The sequence below is a fragment of the Trichosurus vulpecula genome, chromosome 1, assembly GCF_011100635.1.
Source record: "Trichosurus vulpecula isolate mTriVul1 chromosome 1, mTriVul1.pri, whole genome shotgun sequence".
NCBI lineage: Eukaryota > Metazoa > Chordata > Mammalia > Diprotodontia > Phalangeridae > Trichosurus > Trichosurus vulpecula.
In genome coordinates, this window is record NC_050573.1 from 107,180,080 (window position 1) to 107,199,587 (window position 19,508).

Below are 19,508 nucleotides of genomic sequence, written 5' to 3' on the forward strand. Positions count from 1 at the left end.
GCTTAGAGTTGGTAACTAAATCCATGGGAGTTGATGAAATCAGCAGAATGAAGTAACATAGAGGGAGAAGAGAAGAGGGCCCAGCCTAGAACTCTTAGGGACAGCTATAGTTAGAAGAAAACCCAGAGAGAGAAGAGAATATCAAGGAGGAGAGAGTGATTAACAGTGTCAAAGGCTGCAGACAGAGGTCAACGAGAATGAGGATTGGTAAAAGGCTATTGGATTTGCCAACTAAGAGATCATTAGTAACTTTGGAGAGAGCAGTTTTGATGGAATGATATGTCAAAGACAAATTGTTAGGGGTTAAGAAGGGATTGAGAGGAGAGAAAGTGGAGGCACCTACTTTAGATGGCCTTTTAGGAGTTTAGCGACAAGGGGCAGAAGAGATAGAGGATGATAGGATGGAAGGATTAAGGGTTTTTTTTAGGATAGGGGAAAGGTGGGCATGTTCATAGGCAGCAGAGAGGGAAATAAGTGAAAGAGTGGAGATGACAGAGGGCGCAATCTGCTGGAGGAGACAGGATGAAATGGGAGTTAGCCTTGGTAAGGGGTAGTGATCTCATCATGTGATCTCGAGCGAGTCACTTTGCCTCTCTGTGCCTTTTTCACAAATTGAACTCTCAGGTTCCTTTCACCTCTAAATTTGTGATGTTATAGCAGCGATATAAAGGATGGATCGAAGGGGGCTTAGTAAAACTGTTAGGAAGTTCTGGTGGTGGTAATGAGGACATTGAAGGGTGAGAGAGATGGGTTAGTATCTGGTTAGGCTTAAAGGTGGTAGAATGGTTTTAGGATTGATGAGACAAACATTTTTATAGGCAGTTGGGAAGAAATCAGTGATGAGAAAGAGATCATAGATCTGCCAATTGATACTTGCAAAATATAAGTCTACCATACCACTCTTTTCTTAAGGGAATCTCCTTTTGCTTCTAAGATAACATGTAAAATCCTCTGCTTAATCTTTAAGCTCCCCATGACATAGCTCCCACCTGAATTTGAAGAATTGATAAAATATTCTACATTTTCTTAAGTCAGGGCATTCTTTTTTCTTGCACTTGCAAGATGAGAGACTTTCCTCACAAGCACAGAATCTTAGTGCTATTAGGTTCTTCTTTGAGTTAAGCAAAACCTAATATTTTTTCTAATCTTTTGTACTGAATTGAGAAGACAGAACTATAAATGAGAGTAGTACAGAATAGACTCAGTCATATTTATGGTTTTAGTTTGACTATTCTGGAAAAAGGTAGCAAATTAACAGGATAAATAATTACAGCAAGGTAAGAAGGTCCTTTCCATTGTTTTTCCTAGAGACAGCAAGATTTCCCATGTTTAAAAAAAAATACTCAGTCCTTCAAAAGAAACATTATCTAGTCAACCTAATGCCCTTTTCAATAATGTTAAGCTCTAGGATCATAACAACAACATAAAAGGCCCTAATTCCTGATTCCATACCATTTTTATATTCTTACTTCATATTGTTACCCTTTACATGTTTTCTTCTGGTCAAACTGTCATAGTAGCTGTGTCCTGTACATAAGTTCATTTCTTGTTTCCATGTCATTGCAGAGGTAGTCATTCATTTCCCAATGTGTGGAATGTACTCCTCTCTCACTTCTGCATTGTAGTAGAATCCCTAGCTTCCTTAAAACAAAGCTTAGATGCTTCCTTCTACATAAGGCCTTTCTTGATCTCCCTAATCCCACCTTGGTGTACAGATTAAGTAAATCAGAGCATAGAGGTCATTGGTGTTAAAGCAGTTGAGGAATTTTGTGAGCCAGTGGCAGGTTGACAATATGAAGTTTGAAGACACCAAGAATACTGACAGAATAGAGTAGATGGAAAGACTTTGGGCCAGAAGTACGGAAATTTTTAAATAATAAGAAAGATAGAGTGCTCAAATGCATTGTATAAACCAAAGGAAGAAAGGCATTTGAACGGGGAGTGATAGAGGAGTGGCCTGGGAATGTCTAAAAGCAAAGAATATGTTTTCCCTTTCTTCTGACTCCACGAGCTTTGTATGTGTATTATACCTCCACAAGATTCCTTCCTTAGGTATTTGATATAGGCAGCATTTTGTTCTACCACTTGTGATTCTTGGTGGGAAAAAAAAATACTAAGATAACTTCCTTGGGAAAGCACATTAGTGTTCAGGAATTTCCATTTTTCAGCTTTGAGAAATCAGTGAAAGAAGCATCCTATTGTCCCCATTGTATTCCTTACAGGGCAAAGATTGGATTATTTAAAGCCAAGTTTTCTGAATTGGGTGCTTCAAAGCAGGAGCCAGTGTTGTTGGATATTTTCAAGTACAGGTCCTGCATAAATACATCAACATTTCATTTTTCAATGAAAACAAAGTACAAATTACTTGATAAGACCATCATCTTAAATTTGCTATAGTTTGGTGTAGTGATTATTCAGTATAGTACCTGCCGATGAGATCAGATTGTTGGCTTTTGTTAGATTTCAATGTGGGCACAGTCTACCACTGTTACCTTTAATTATGTAAACTTATTATGCAAATGACTCTTAGCGTCACACTGTTTGCTACATTTGAGCATGTAGTGTGAAAGCTCTTTATATAAAAGTTTTTATGTAGAAGTGAAAAGTACCATAAAATTCTGTTACATACTTTAGTGGAATCATCTTGTTAAATATAAATCCAAGCAACTTACAACTTTTAAAGCATTGAAAAAGTTCAAGAACTATTATAGATAGTAATTTGAAATTTTCAACAATTGAATTTAAATAATTGCCTTTTTTGTTACCTTTTAAAAGTAGACTTAATCTGGTTTGAAAAGAAAATCTACTGGTGTAGCTGAATTAGGACAAGCAGAGAATATACATAATTTAAGTATCAGAATCTCAAAGAGAGAAGTCTAAGTCCAGAATATATGATCCATTTTATGTTCACAAATGCTCTTATTGATCAATTAACACACATTTATTAAGTGCCTGCTAAATGCCAGACACCTCTGCTAGGCTCTAGGGGATACAAAAGCAATGAATGAAATAATCAGTACTAGAAAGCTTAAATTCTAATAGAAGAGTATATACAGAATAAGTATACAGTGAAAATGCAAATTAATATAAAGTAGCTTGGGATAAAAGATATGAACACTTATGGAGATGAGGAAATATTTCATGTTGAAGATGGTGCTTGAGTTGCATCTTGAAGAAAGAGAGGACTTTTATGAAACAGAGGTTCAGAGGCAGTGCATTCCCTGCACTGGGGTTTAACCATTGCAAAGATAGAGAAGGAGAAGGCCAATTTGACTGGAGTAGAGTAGAAGAGTGATGTTCGTTGAGTTAGAAAGATAGGATAGAGTCAGGTTGTGATGGGTTTTAAAAGCTCAGCAGAGGAGTTTAATATTTTATCCTAGAGGCAGTAGTGAGCCTCTAGAGTTGATTGGGTAGGGATATGGCATGGTTAGTTACTATGTACAAGGAAAACCATTCAGCAGCAATGTGTAGGATGATGGGGAAAGACTGCTATGCTTATTTTTTTGTATGAATATATTTAGCTGCATCTGCTATGAGTCCTGGATGGCTAGGTGGTTCGGTTCATTGGATAGAGTGGTTGGCCTGCAGTCAGAAATATTTCTTTTCCTGAATTCAGAGCTAGCCTCAAGCACTTACTAGCTGTGTGATCCTGGGCAAGTCACTTAACCCTGTTTGTCTCAGTTTCCTCATCTGTAAAATGAGCTGGAGAAAGAAATGGCAAACCACTCCAGGGTCTTTACCAAGAAAACCCTAAACGGGTTCACAAAGAATTGAACACGACTGAAAAACTAACCAAACGAACATCAAGCATGAGGCTTAATACATTGAAATCGCTACTTAAAAATATGCATGAAGAATAAATTGGCAAAACAAGAGAAACTTTTTCTAGAAATACTTATTTCCTCTTGATAAGTAAAAATAAACTTTGCTGGTAACAAAGTATATGACACTTAAAGGATTGTTTATCTCATGTAAGCCTAAGTACAGATTTGTTCATTCCAGAGAAAAAAAAATTGGCCCTACCTTAAGCTTTTTTTTTTATTGTTGAAATGATGCTTAGCAAATCATATGTAAAACTTTGAATGAATCCACTTGCAGATAATGAGGGGGAAGGAGAATTGCCTATATATGTCTAAAGATCTTTTGATCAATTTAGAAGAACCTAGAACCTTTATCTCTTGCCTTACAAATGGATGAACAAATGAAGTTAAAGATGCTTATGCAGTTACGTATGTATGATATGTTATTGAAATATATGTTAAGGAAGATGTGTTACATTGCAAACCTATTTGTAGCAACATAGTAGCAAGTGGAGTTTTCAGTGTAATTGCTAGATTTTTAAAAATGAAAGTGTTATGTGAAGAAATTGTATTGGATTCTCCATTGATGGAGTTTAGTGTCAGTTTGAAACAGATCTACAAGCATTTTTTCCCCTGTGCAATGAGCCACATTGAATACCTCATAAACAAGAAAACTTCTATTGAGAAAGAAGAGTGAAGAATTTTCAAATTGCTCCAAGAGTAGTGTTACAAAGCACTTCCCATTAAAAGACTGCACAGTTGTATTTTTTAAAAAAAATCTAACTTTTATCTATTTTGTTTTAAATTTTGAAGGCAATACAGCATCCAGCTGATGAGAAGTTGCAAGAGAAGGCATGGGGTGCAGTTATTCCACTAGTAGGCAAACTAAAGAAATTTTATGAATTTTCTCAGAGGTTAGGTAAGTTGAAAATATGGTAAATAAATAAGTAACCCAATAAGGAAAATAGTTATTACTAAAGATGTTAAATGGAGCTCTTAAACTTGAAGTTGATAATTTTGGCTAAATTTTCGTATTAAGCAATTTTAAATACATTGTACTCTCATCAGCCCCACCTTTCTTAATTATTAGTTTTCTTGAAATACTTTGATGGAAATGTGTGATTTGCACAGGAGCCCTATTCTTAGTTCTTCTAACAAGACTTAACCTTAATTGTTCTAACAAGGCTTCAACTTAATTGTATGCAAGCTAAAGAGGTTCTATTGTGGCAAGTTCATAGCATAATGTCACCCTTTTCTGCCACATTATTACAGTTCTTCCATGTATGGAAATTGGATTTTGTATGACTCTAGATTGTATAAATTTTATGTCAGAATCATTCCTGAGGTTAGTCCAAACGTGCTGGATTATGCCATGAATTGGGATTCTAAGGCTGAGACATTTATTGTCTTGCCCTGTATTATACAAAGAAACTGCCAGGGATTGGTGGAGGGAGGGGAGAAAATTCTTTTTGATTCCTCTCCCACATGTTGCTACTTCATCTTCTATTATGGCGAGATCAAATTGTAGTAGTCTAATAAAGATCAGAAAAGGTAAAATGGCATCGAGTGCATATCATGACACCATGAGCTATTTTCTTTGAAATCCTTTTCTATTTGGAGGCAGTTGGTCATTTATTTTTTTGGATAATTTAAGAGATATATAATTTTGAAGAAGTAACTATGTAAGTTAGAGAGAATAGAAGGATAAAAACCTTTCATACACATGCACATTTTAAATGATAGAAGCCATAATGAATGGATTATACATTGAATATGAAATGCCATTTTAAAAATTATTTCAATTCAGAAGATTGGAGAATTACTACTTATATTTTATACTATAGAGCAGTTTATTAAAATGTTGCATAAAAATAGAATAATAGTGAGGGTAGAAGTTGAATGTAAATATTATCTCTTTGTCTATACTACCAAGAATGGTAAAGTGATATTTTCCTGAGCTTTAAAGTATTCTCATTTTACATTTGTTTTTAAAATATAAATCTAATTCACATTGCATCTCTAGTATTTTCTATAATTTCTTGTATTTTCAGTCCCAGAATCTGTTTACTAAGTCTTTGATTGCTACTTATCATCAAGTTCTAACTTCAGATGTTTCCAAGCTCCTGTTGATACTATACTACTTTAAATTGGACTCAAATGCCATTCAGACACAAAGAGTGTCTTTAGATGCCTTCAACTTGGCATCTGGAGTCACTCGGTGAATAATGAACTAAGCTTTATGGGAATTCATGTTTCTGTTTGTAATTAAGAATTGCAGAGCTAGGTGTTGCTTTTAACAGGAATCCTTGTGTGTTCAGCTTCATCAATTAAAGTGATTAGGAAGCAGCTGTATTTGAAATGGACATTTCTAGTAGGGGTAGTAGGGCATTCTTTTCATTAACTTTTGAAGTTATCCATCGTCTCTGTCCCCTAAATAGAAATATTTCTAAATCTCCTGGCCAGTGGGGGGCTTATATTTATGGCTGTTAAATTTTGAAATACAGTTTGTAGGTCTTAATAGGAAACTTATTAATCAGTACACTATGAACTAAATAATTCCAGATTTTATTACTTTATATAAAGTAGGAGTCATTGAATAATGGCATTCTGTCTTTTTTATTTCTACAATTGCCATTTATTGATATGACTTGAATTAATCATGGCGGTAAGTTCTTTAGTGAGGAAACATGGTGTAGTTTGTAGAGTCAGAAGTCAGGAGTCAGAAAGACCTGTGTTTTAGTCCTACCTCTGCTGTATACTGGCTGTGTGACCCTAGGCAAGTCATTTAACCTCTCAGTATATCAGTCAACTTTCTAAAACTATAAAGTGCCAACTTTTATTAGTATCATTCCTTACTCAGAATGGCCTATACCAGTGAAATCACAGGTCTAGTAAAAAAAAAAGTCTTTATTTTATTTTTATCTCTGATCTAGCTAGTTGATTTTAGGTCTTTGTTTAGATAAGATATAATGCAATAGTAAAGGTAAATCAGTATTTTGATACTTATTACTTAACCTTTTAGAGGAAAGGGCTGTGATAGTTATTAACATGATATTCTAAAAGTATAGCACTTTAATTTACATATTTATAACATACCTCCTCATTCATGGAATACTTTATTCAGAGTGAATCCATTTCTGAAGAGAAAAAAAAAAGTTGATAAGAAAAGCCTATCTTTTCCTTACACTAAATGGATGAAAGAAAACAATTTTTGATAGTAAAAGAAAAAGGTGACATTGTATTGTCCAATAAGTTTATCATCTAAATCTTCCCATACCATTATGCACAACTTCCTCATGAAAATATTTTTGTAGAATTTATCTTGGAAAGCTTAGAATGCTTTAGGGTATGAGATCAATTACTATCTAAACTAAAATTTGTACATGTTTATTTCAATTTGCGTAGACAATAACTATTTAAGAAAGAACTCTCGATATTTTGATCATGATATAAATACACAAAGTCTATGTTTTAGGGTTTTTTTTTAAAGAATTACTTTGAAATAAGCTTCACTTTATGTAGATGTATTTTAGTCAACATGTTTAATGTTTTCTTTGAATTATTAAGTGTATAGCATTTTAAAGTTAAATTAATTCATTCTATTTTTGAAATGTGGAAATATTCCATTTCTGATTGGGTTTTTGAATTGAAATAAACAATTTCTTATTTTATTATAAGATTAATATTTCTCATTTAAAAAATTTTTACATTAATATTTTATCTTTACTGCTAATATGTGTTTAAAAGCTTGGGAGGGGGGAGAATTGTTAAAACACTGTTGTGGATTATATTTTTAGGTGATAAATATCAAAGAAATACAAAGAACTTTCCATTTTTTAATTTCTTAAGAGGCAGCATTGAGAGGTCTTCTGGGAGCCTTGACAAGTACCCCATATTCTCCAACACAGCACCTAGAGCGAGAGCAGGCTCTTGCTAAACAGTTTGCAGAGATTCTTCATTTCACACTCCGATTTGATGAACTCAAGGTAGAATTTTTGCTTTTTGTGAATATTGTTAAATTAATAGTTATTTCATTAATAGAGAAAATCTGTAGACTTAAACAAATAATTGCATTTTAAGGGGATTATTTTAATTCACTTTTGTCAGAATCTAGGACTAGAATGTAAAGGAAATTGTGGTAAACAGACCCAGGAAGCCTAAATCTTAAAAAAAAGACTTATAAAATCTTGGTGGTAATTCTGATAGAAATGTGTGACCAAAGTTAAATCACACAGCTTTTTCATTTAACTTTATTATGTTTTGTCATTTGCAAAATGGGGTGACATTAATTTTCTCTTGAATATATGAGTGTATGGGTGTGTGTTTATCTCTCTCTCTCTCTCTATATATATATATATATATACACACACACATATGTGTGTTTATATTCATGTGTCTGTATGTGTGCTTTTCCATTATTTTCATCCCTAAGTGATTTCATTGGTGTAGGCAGCTTCCTGTGAGGAAACTCCTTCTACCAATGTACCTCAGCAACTATTTGGCAACTTGTCTTAGAATGTTGTTTAGCCACTGAGAAGTTAATTTACTTGACAGGGGTCACACAGCCAGTATTTTCAGAGGAAAGATTAGAATCCAGATTTCCTGACTCAGGGCTGGTCATTTATCCATGACGCCTCACTGCCTAACATAAATTCCTTGTCGTATTACAAACTTGCAAGCATTTATTAAGTACCTACTGTACTAGGTGTTGGAGAAACAAAAACCAAAATGGCTCCTGCTTTTAAAAAGTTTATATTCTATTGATGAGATACATCATAAACAGATAAATAGCCTGCGCATGCACACACATATACATATGTACATACATACATACCCACACAAAGTAAATTGGGGTGGGGGGACTAGGGGGAGAAAGGAGATTAGCGATTTAAGGATTCGGGATAAGCCTCATCAAGGAGGTGGCACTTGAAAGAAGTTAAGGATTCTAAGGGTCGGAGGTGAGGAGAGAGTGTATTCCAGTAATGAGACAAAAGCACAGAGATGAGAGATAGAGTGTCACTTGTGAGGGACAGTAAGTGAACTATCTTGGTTGGAAAATAGAGTGCATGAAGAGAGGTAATATTTGATAAATCTGAATCAGTAGACTGGACTGGAGCAAGATTGTATAAAGGTCTTTAAAGGACAGAGGAAATTATATGGTATTCCATAGGCACTTAGGAGCCATTGTAGCTTCCAGAGCAAGAAAGTGACATGATCAGATATATGCTTTATTAATATCAGCTTGGCATTGTTTGGAGCATGGATTGGAGAGGTGACAGTCTAGATTTAGGGGGAATAATTAGGATATGTTTCCTGTCATATCTAATTTGACTATAGATTTAGAAGTGTGAAATAACTTAAAGGCAGTGTCATAAAGTAGAGAATAGCTCTAGAATTGGGATCAGCAATACCTGGGTTCATATCTCCATCTCCCACCCCCAGACATTTACTAGCTGTATGTTCCTAGATTGTGTATATAATGTCTCAGGCTCAGATTCATCTATCAAATGGTATAGTTGTAGTGCTTATCTTACATTTTTATTGTATTTTAAAATGAAGGAAGCTCAGAGGAGATAATATAGGTAAAACATTTTGTAAACTTTAGAGTACCATGTAATTATCAATTGTGTAGCACAAACCCCATTTATTTTCCATATTTGAAAACTAGTGAAAAGGTTAAATGATATACCCAAGGTCACAGTGGGAGCAAGTGGCAAACTCGGAATTTAAAACTTGATCCATTGACTCCAAATCCAGTGCTTTGTTAGCCATTGTGTCAAACTTCTTGTTACTGGACTAGATTGGCACCTTGCTGAATTTAATTGCTGCTATCTCAGTACAGAGAATACTTTCAAGTTCTAGTTTGAGGGAGAGTCACCTTATTTGGATTTAAATATACTAAACTTAATAAGCCCATAAACTATATTCACTGGAACATCACTGTAATGCAAATTCAAATCCTTCTAAATTTTATTCATTTGGAGGGGAGGGAGATCTGATGTGCATATGTATTTGCTACCAAAGGATAAATCACTTTCATAAAGGTTCTCAGTAATCTAGGTAAAATTATGGGACAATAGGGGATTTTTGACTAGAAGATTACCTAAATTTATATTATTTTATGTATAAAGATTTTGGAGGGAGGAGAGGTGTTGAACTTAGATGGAATAAATTACTTTTAGACCATATCACGAGGCATCCAGTAACTTTACAGTAAATCATTAGGTTAATACTTGCTATATGAATACTATCACATATTTATTAATGTAACTCTATGTTCTAGATGACAAATCCTGCTATACAGAATGATTTCAGCTATTACAGAAGAACACTGAGTCGTATGAGGATCAATAATGTTCCAGTAAGTTCCTACTTGGAAAAGAGCATCAGAGGGACTACTTTTTTTAATAAGGCTTTTAATAGTGATAATAGTTATGAACAGCAACAGCTGTGGTGAGAGGAAGGGGACACACTAAACATATGGTCCATATATGTCCATCTGCTTTTCATCTTAGCTCCCACAATTTGAAATTTTATTAATACTACAGTAATGAGAATAATATGATTTTGTATTAATATAGCACTTCTGTTTTGAGAAACTGTCTACTATTTCATTTTATCTGCTAAAAATTCATATGAATTATGTAAAAAGGTATCAATAGCAACATCTCTATGTTACACTTTTAGAACTTACTGAGACAGACTGACATGGGAAGAGAGAACAGTACCAGTGGTGCTGAGGAAGAATAAGACTTTGCACACTAGAGGCTCTCAGTTCACCTTCATTAGCTCTGATTTAGAAAATGACATGGCATGCACTTCTGGCCAGAGGGCCGGTCACCAGTTTTTCATTTTTATTCCCCTGTGTACAACCTAAACTAAACAACACTTTTATATAACTAGAAAAATAAGGATACACTGTAAGTTGACTCTAACATTGTGATGTCATTTTGGTCCTCTTTGAGAACAAAGGACAACCATTCAAGAACTAGGCTGGATGCAAAGATGAAAATGTGACAGTCTTTCCTGTTAAGGTTACGTTTTACTAAAGTACCAGGGGAGGGATGTATGACATGTATATGTGTAAATGTATCTCTCTTTGTGTATGTATGTACACAGACACACACACAGACACACACACAGACACACATTTGTGTGTGTGTGTGTGTGTGTGTGTGTGTGTGGACTTAGGAATGAGAGAGACGGAGAACCAGAGAGATTTATTCCGTAGGGAGTGTGAACAGGAGATAAAGTGAGAAATAAAGGATTCCAGAGCAACACTAAAGGTCCAGTATAAATTTATGATCAATCAGCAAACATTTATTAATATTTAGTGCCTACTATGTTCTAGGAACTCTGCTAGGTGCTAAAGATAAAAAAAGTAAGAATGAAACAGGCCTTGCCCAGAAGATGCTTACTTTTGTCAGAAAAGACAAAATACACATAAGTGAGTACATATAGAAAATGTACAAAATAAATACAAATGAATTTTGAGGGAGAAGTCTCTGTGAGTTGGGGAGATCAAGAAAGTTTCATGTAGAATGTGGTGCTTGAACTGGGTCTTGAAGGAAACAAACGATTGTAAAAGGTAAACATGAAAACATCATTCTAAGTTGGAGGACAGCCAGTGCAGTGGCACAGAGATGGAGATGAGTAATGTGCAAGAAGACTCTTTTGACTAGACTAGAGTCACAGAAAGGAAAGCAGTCGAATATAAGGCTGTAAAGTGTTAAGGACTGTTTAGGAGTCCCCCGAAATTGTCTTTTTGAGTTGCCATATTTACCCGAGCATGCAGGAGGCCCTGAGTATGTCAAGGACTGCTGCACCCCTCTCCTCCCTGCCCCCCTCCAGCTGACATGATTTGTTGTTTGCATCCCAAACTGAACTCCCTGTGTGTCCTTGGGAGTCAAGACAGGAGTCAGCCAGTTTGTGCATAGCTGGGAAATTAGCTTGTGCAGCTGGAACCCGGTAGATATGCAGACCATCCTATCTTCATAGTCTAGAAGTTCCCAAAGAGAACTTTGCCATCACTTTGCTTCTCTCCTTCAGGAGGTTTTCTCCCCCACTTTTATTGAACTTTTCCCCCTCCCATACCATGCCTCTTCCTGGTATCCCTTCCTTTGTCCTGCTGTCATAAATATGCCAACTTCTGTATCAGTTTTGATGTGTGCATGTTCATTTCTCTTGTGATAAACCTGGTTTTCACATAAGTTTTGTGACATGATTGCCTGTTGACAAAGGTAAGTCAGGGCCAGGTTGCCAAGGGGTTATAAAACTAAAAAAGAGGACTTTGTAGTTGATCCTAAAAGCCATAGGGAGACATCAAAATTTAAAATTAGGGAAGTTACAAGGCTAGACCAGTGTTTTTGGAAAATCAAATTGGCAACTATATGGATTATGGATTAGAGTGGGGAGAGATTTGATGCCAGAGGATCAATTAGGAGAGCTGATAGTCTAGATAAGAGTTTTTTAAGAGCCTGAACCAGGGTGTGACCATGTAAGTGGAGAGAAGTGGTTTTACGTAAGTGTGGAGATTAGAGGAAATATGATCTAGTAACTGAAAGGATATGTTGGGTGAGGGGAGAGTAAGGAATCAATAGTGTCGAGGTTATGAACCAAGGAGAGTAGAAGGATAGTGTAGGGTTTGTGATAGATAGAAGTCGGAGAGTTTGGAAGAACAGTATATTTGAGGGAAAAATAATGAATTCTGTTTTGGATTTGTTGAGTTTGAGATGTCCACAGAACATCCAGTTGGTAATGTCAAAGTAGTTGGTGATAATGGAATTGGAGCTCAGGAGAAACTCCTAGGTTGGATATTTAGATCAGGCAGTCAACAGCATAGATAGAGATAACGATGGTCAGCAGGAGGTCTGGTCTGATGAAGTCACAAAGTGAGAGAGTGAAGGCTATTGAATAAACATTAATTGCTTTCTATGTCCCAGGCAGTTTGCTAAGCTCTGGGGATACAAATAAAGGCAAGAACAGCCCCTTTGCTCAAGGAGCATGTAATCTAATAGGGAGACAACATGCAAACAACTAAATAAAAAATATTTACAGGTTAAATTGCAAGTCATCTCCTCAGAGGGAAGGCAGTAGGGCAGTAGCATTGAGAAGCCCCAAGAAAAGGGCTTCTTGCAAAGGTGGGATTTTAGCTGAGACCTGAAAGAAGCTAGGGAATCCAGGAGGTGGAGCTGGGGAGAGAACATTCTGGGTATGGAGGACAGCCCGTGAAAATGCTTGGAGTGCATAGAGAGTGTGTCCTGTGTTAGGAATACCAAGGAGGCCATTGTCACTGGATTGTAGAGTATGTGGATGTGGGAGTAAAGTAAGAGATAACCTGGAAGGGTAGAAAAGAAGGGGCGAGGTTGTGAAGGTTTTTAAAAACCAAACAGGAGTTTATATTTGATCCTAGAGGTAATAGGGAGCCACTAGTTATAGGAGTGGGAGGAAAGGTTAAATATTTTGGGGGCTGGCTTGTGAAGGATTTAAAGTGTATTGTAGATGTCAAGTTTTAATCTGTCATGTTTGCCCACAACATGTTTTCCAATCTATTCTTCTTTATTGTATATATTTTTTAAAAAATGGTGGTCAAGCACATAGCATTTTCCTGAGTAATTTGTTCATTCATCTTTCCCCCGGTCAGATATTCTAAAAAGAATGTTTGGGGACAAGACAATCTTATGATAGATAATTTTTCCCCCCAAACCTTTGATTTTTATCAGTGTAAAAGGTCTTTTTGGTGTGGAACTTCCTCTACCAATTCAGATCAGGTTCTTGTTTCAACAATCCAGCTAGCAGCTTCTGTGGGGGTGTAAGATCCACCCACAGCCAGCACCCAGAAAGCTGCCAACAGCACAGGTTCTTTTGATCTGCTTAACTAAGGAAAGCAAGGTGAAGGGATTGACAAGCTCACTTTAATTCAGCATACAAATATCAGTCACTTAGTTCAGGGGAGAAGGCCAGCACCCTGAACTAAAGAGCAACATACAAACAAATTATAAACATCAACAGACAGACCCAATACAGATTCATAGTTACCAACATCTAGGTTCAGCCCGGGAGCTCAGAACAAGGGCTGGCCCTCACATGCCACCACTACTGTAAGGAGGAGCTCCAAAGAACAGACAGCCAACCCCTGGTTTTTATATCTTTTTCAGTGTCAGGGGTGAGTCACACATGCAACTCACCCACGTGACCTAGAATCATCACAAAGAGGCGGACTTAAACCCAAGTGGTCTAAAAGCCTCTGCTGTCCCAGATGTGTAAACTAGGCCCTCCCTGGAGTTAGCCCCACCTTGGGCCCCACCTTAGTTACCAATCCACACCCACTAAGGTTTTACACCTAATAGGGGTTTTGGCCTGGGGCTTAGCACCTAGTAAGGCTCAATGAATTACTCAAAGGGAACAAAAGCCAAACTATTCAAGGGCACTTGTTGAACTAAGTGCTAAGGAGCCCATTTTTGGTTACCAACACAGTTCTGTAAATTAAACCTTAGAGAGTAGCCTAGAGCACTGAAAGCATTAAGTGACTTAGGCAGAGTCACACCACTAGTAAGGAGCAAAGGTGGGATTTGAATTTAGGTCTTCTGAACTCCAAATCGATAACTCTTTGCACTATGCCATGCTGACTCTTTACATTTCTTCTATATTCTCTAGAGTAAATTTTTAATATTTGTTGAATTCAGTGGGATATATCCTGTAAGATAAGCATTCACATCCATCTCCGGCCAAATTAAGAATTAATTTTCCCAAGTCTATTTGTTACATAATTTTTTTTACCTGGTTTTTATTTTCTAAGATGTGTTCAACATTGCAGTCTTATCTAATATATTCTTTATATTTCCTTCCTTCTTCCTTTCTTTTCTGTCTCCCTTCCTCCTTTTTTAAACTACATTTTTTTAAATTAACAAGCATTATTTCTTTCCTTTCCACTGCCCCGTCCCCTGGAGTGGGTTTGGGAGTGGGCTGGGAAGGAAGAAAAACAAAATCCTAATAATATGCGTTATCAAACAAAGCACATTCCCATATTGGCCATGTTCAAAAATATATTTCTTGTTCTGAATATTTAGTCCATCACCTCTCTTTCAGAAGGTGAGTAGCATTTTTCATTTTTCCTCTAAAATCATAGTTGATTATTGTGTTAAGCAGAGTTCTTAAGTCTTTCAAAGTTGTACAGTGTTGTCATTATATAAATTGTTCCCATGCTTCTACTCATTTTACTCTGCATCTTTTCATACAAGTCTTCCAGATTTTCCTGAAACCATCCCATTCATAATTTTTTTATGGCACAACAGTATTTTATTACATTCATTTGCCATACTGTGATGGACACCTTTTTATGTTCCAGTTCTTTGCCACTACAAGAAAGAGCTGCTGTGACTGTTTTTGTACATGTAGGACCTTTTCCTCTTTCTTTGATCCTTTGGGTTATAGGTCTAGTAGTGGTATGTACTAGGGCAAAGTATATGTACGGTTTAGTGACTTTTAGGGCATAATTCCAAATTGGTAACTGTTTTGTAATATGTTTTAGAAAAGTATTAATTTTATTGGTAATTGTGGTATACCTATTAGGAATATAAAGCCAAGCTAATAAATTTCTTTTCAAAATACACAGTTAAGTCCTTGACCACTTTTAACCAGGTCAGCAAGTATAGTGATTTTCAACAAATTAAATTTTTTTCAAGATTGATGGATGTACTCAATCAGGGTTCATAGCACTTTTTGTTCTAGAAGGAGGAAGGAAAGGTGGAGGAAAGGACAGAAAAAGGACATAGGAGGTGGAAGAGAGGAAGTGAAGGATGGAGGAACAGGTGGAGGTAAGGGTAGAAGAGAGGGAAGGTAGAGAAGTAAGGATGACCAAGTAAAGGAGCGAAGGGGGTGAAGGACTCAACCTGAAGGAGGAGAGATGGTAATTAATTGGTAAGATAAACTATAAGTAGTTAGAAGAAGGGAAAAGGAGCTGAGTAACAACTCTGGAGTTGAGAAACCCCACTAGCAGTTTGTCACAGTCGTTTTCCAATAAAGATAGTGACTAAGGATATGAAGTTTAGGTATGGAAAGTAGAGTGAGTATACATCATACACTGAATGTATTGTGTCTCGCCAGTTCCAAGAAATTGTTCTTTGTGTTCTGAATGTAATTTTCATGCTCTAATAACAGGCAAAGGGGCTAAAGGAGGACTTTTCTACTCTCTAAATTACCAGGGGGAATGAAGTATTCCTTTATAAAACCTGAAGAGCTTCAATATGACAGCCAAAAAAGAAAGAAAGAAAAAGAATCTCAAGAAGTAGAGGAGAATCCTGACCTGTGTGAGGAAGTTGGAGAATAGGAGAAAGGGGATGAAAAAGGATCATTTGGAGCTATACCTAAAAGTCTTTTTGAAGAGAAAGCAGCCCTCTTCCTTCTAACCAGTAGTGATGCGTATCACTATGTGCTGTCAGAGGAGAGTTCATCCAGTAAGGAAATAGAGAGATGGATAGTTGTGTTTGATTCTCCTCCAAGGTATATTGATCATCCACTTTTGACAAACTGTTAACAACAATAGAGGGGCATAGTGGCTTACTGGATCATTTATCCAAGATATAACAAAGTCCTTCCTGTACTTGCCAAGTGGATTGACTGTTGGTTTGTCAAATGAATTGATTTCTGGGGATTTTCTTGGGCACAAATGAAGTTTCCAGAAGGAATCTATAAAGCACAAAAATTTTCCATCTTGAGCAAAAATATAGAAAAGCTTAGGGGCACAGTTATTATTTCCATCTTTCCTGTCCTTTGAAGACAAGAAATCCAAAAAGGAAAGGTAGATTTGTGATGTGAAAAGCTGATAAGATAATTCTGAGAATAGAATTTGAATTTATGGACCTCTGTTTAAAAGTATAGACCATGGATGGAATACCCCCAATAAGAGTTGATGAGAGCATTTTCTTGGAGTCTTGCAAATCTAATCAGAAAGTTTTAAACTGAAAGGAAGTATGGAGAAAACTGCCTCTGTCTATCTACCAAGCTAGATAACATGGAGTGTAGGGATTTAGAAACAATAGAAGTAGAAGCACCTAGAAATACCCAGGCAAAAAAATTCAAGAAAGTAGCCGGTAATAAAAACCATCTGAGTAAAGGTACCAAGGATGAGTAACAAGCAAGATGAAGTAGAGCTCCTAATACAGGGGGCCAAATATGACCACATAGGTATCACTGAAAATTGGTAGGATGAGATACAAACAGAAGGTGGAAGCAAGTGGAGGTGATGGATTCTTTCCTGTAAGAATACTGTCTGGAGCAATCAGCTTGGGATGAGCTGAAAGTGTAAAATATGCCTAACAAAAAGAGGTTCTTTAGCTATGTTGGAGGAAAGAGAAAGGTCCAAAGAAAATATGATAGATATAACTATGTCTTGAGGTGGATGAGACAATAACCAAAGTGCAGAGAAGGCAGAACTTTTCAGCTCTTGCCTGTAAAATGGAAAGCCTACATCACAATATTGTAATGGATGGGATAATATATGTAAGGCACTTTACAAATCTTAAAGTGGTACATGAGTTGTAGCTATCAGCTTCTCCATCATTGTCGTCGCTGTCATCATTATTATCATCATCATTTCTTGTTTTCATTTCAAAAGATTGAGTCTTTGGGCTGGAAAGGATGTGATAAAAATGGCTAATTGAGGATCAGGAAAGCTAAGGAGATAACAACAGTTATGCTCGCTGCCCTTTTGTAGGGAGCAGGAAGATGTCTGTGATTAGAGCCTTAGCCCTGGAGTTTAGAGGACTTCAGTTTGAATCTTGCCTTGAGCACCCACTTGCTATGTGATACTTACCCAGTACCACTTATTCCCTGTCGATTTATTTTCCCTTCTGTAATAATAGCTAACAGCTAGCATTTATATAGTGTTTTAAAGAATAATGAGGTTAATCATAACATATATTCTTATAGCAGCTATGAAAAATGAGAATATATTTAAAGAATTTTTTAAAGTGCTATGTAAGTATTATCATCATATATATTCTAAGGAACTGAAAACTGACAATTGTGATTGCTAGCCCACTATCAGTAATCATGGTAGAGGTGTAGGATTGGAAAGACAAAAGTGCTTATTTTCCATAAATGGAAGAGAATGAAGTCCGTAACCATGAGCTAGTCAGCTTTACTATTTCTTGTATAAAATCTCGTGTGAGCATCTAGAAAAAAGAAACTGAGTTCAGAGAGTCAAAGATTCAAACACACTATGCCAGATTAACTTCATTTCTTTTTTTATCACAGGGTTCCTAGACTGATAGATCATGGGAATTCTGCAGATAAATTTTTTCATGCAATTGTAAAAAACATAGATTGATGTGGGCTAGACAGTTTTGGAACTCAATAATTCAAAAAGTAGTCATTAAGTTGTCAGCTTGGAAGGGATTCTTGAGGGCTGTGTTCTGTGTATCAGTGCTTGGTTGACCCTGTGCCATTTAACACTATTATCATTAGTTTGAACAAAGTTCAGATGTCACAAAGCTGGTAACATATTTGATGGCAGAGTCGGGATCCGAAAGAATCCTGACAGGTTAGAGAACATTGGGCCAAATGTAAGAAGATTAAATTTAAGAGAAATGAATGTATGAAGTTTACATTTTGGTTCAAAATAATTATCTTCATGAGTACAAAATAAGAGAGTCAGTCAACAAACAGTTATTCAGCATTTTAGCAGTTTATTCACATTTACTGTATACCATGAAATGTGCTAAGCATTGAGAATACAAATACAAGCACAGAGAATGACAATTTCTGCCCTCAAGGAGCTTACATTATAATAGGAGGAAAACACATAATAAGGAGCGGGAAGGGTGGTAGTAGAGAAAGTACTGTGGAGATAAACGGACCATGTAGCAAGTAAGTAAGTAGAGTGAGCTTCCAGGGAAACGTGGCTAGAGTCAGGAATTCATCTGAAAAAGATAAGGGGTTTTTAGTGGACTTAAAGATCATCATGAATCAGTAGTGTGATGTGTCAGGCAGGCAAGTTAACACAGTTTTGGGCTGCATTGAGGCTTGGTGTTCTTAATTTGGAGAAGTGATAGTTCCATACTGTGTATGGTTAGACCGTGTCAGTAGTACTGTGTTTAGTTCTAGGAGCCACATTTCAGGAATCACGTTAGTATGTTAAAGGCTTTCCACAGGAGTGGAACCAAGAGGGGAAAGGATTTTGAATTCTTGCCATATGAGCCTCCTTACTTGGTTCCCCCTCACTGGATGTTTCCAAACAAAAGTTGTAGAGTTGTGATTGTCTTATTCAGTTAAGACTAGATAGCTTCCAAAGTTCCTTCCTTCTTAGGTTTACGAGTTGAATCAAATGATTTTCTTCCTTCACACAGGCAGAAGGAGAAAATGAAGTAAATAATGAATTGGCAAACCGCATGTCTTTATTTTATGCCGAGGCAACCCCAATGTTGAAAACTTTAAGTGATGCCACAACTAAATTTGTATCAGAGGTAAGTGTATTGTGTGGAGTAGTTATTCACCACCACCATCCTCACCCCCCTCAATCCCCTGAAATTTGTGTTTGGTTGTTTTTCCTTGGTGTAGTGGGAAAAGTAGAGACCTGATTCCTAGATATTCCATGTGTATTTGTGCAAACTATTCCACCTCTTTGGATGTCACATTTCTTATCCACAGAATAAAGTGCTGGTTGTATTAGATGATTTCTGAGTTCCTATTCAGCTCTCAAATTCAATC

At 36.4% G+C, this 19,508-nt stretch overlaps 1 protein-coding gene across 7 annotated transcripts in view; it reads left to right on the top strand.

Moving 5' to 3' along the window:
* Positions 1 to 19,508, top strand: part of CYRIB (CYFIP related Rac1 interactor B) — a 124,635-nt gene that overhangs the window by 96,050 nt on the left and 9,077 nt on the right. For all 7 annotated transcript variants that reach the window (XM_036737657.1, XM_036737640.1, XM_036737692.1 and 4 more), the window contains 4 exons: positions 4,614 to 4,719; positions 7,650 to 7,786; positions 10,084 to 10,161; positions 19,148 to 19,264. In XM_036737657.1, coding sequence (XP_036593552.1) covers positions 4,614 to 4,719; positions 7,650 to 7,786; positions 10,084 to 10,161; positions 19,148 to 19,264 — 438 coding nt within the window. The remainder of the gene's footprint in view (positions 1 to 4,613; positions 4,720 to 7,649; positions 7,787 to 10,083; positions 10,162 to 19,147; positions 19,265 to 19,508) is intronic.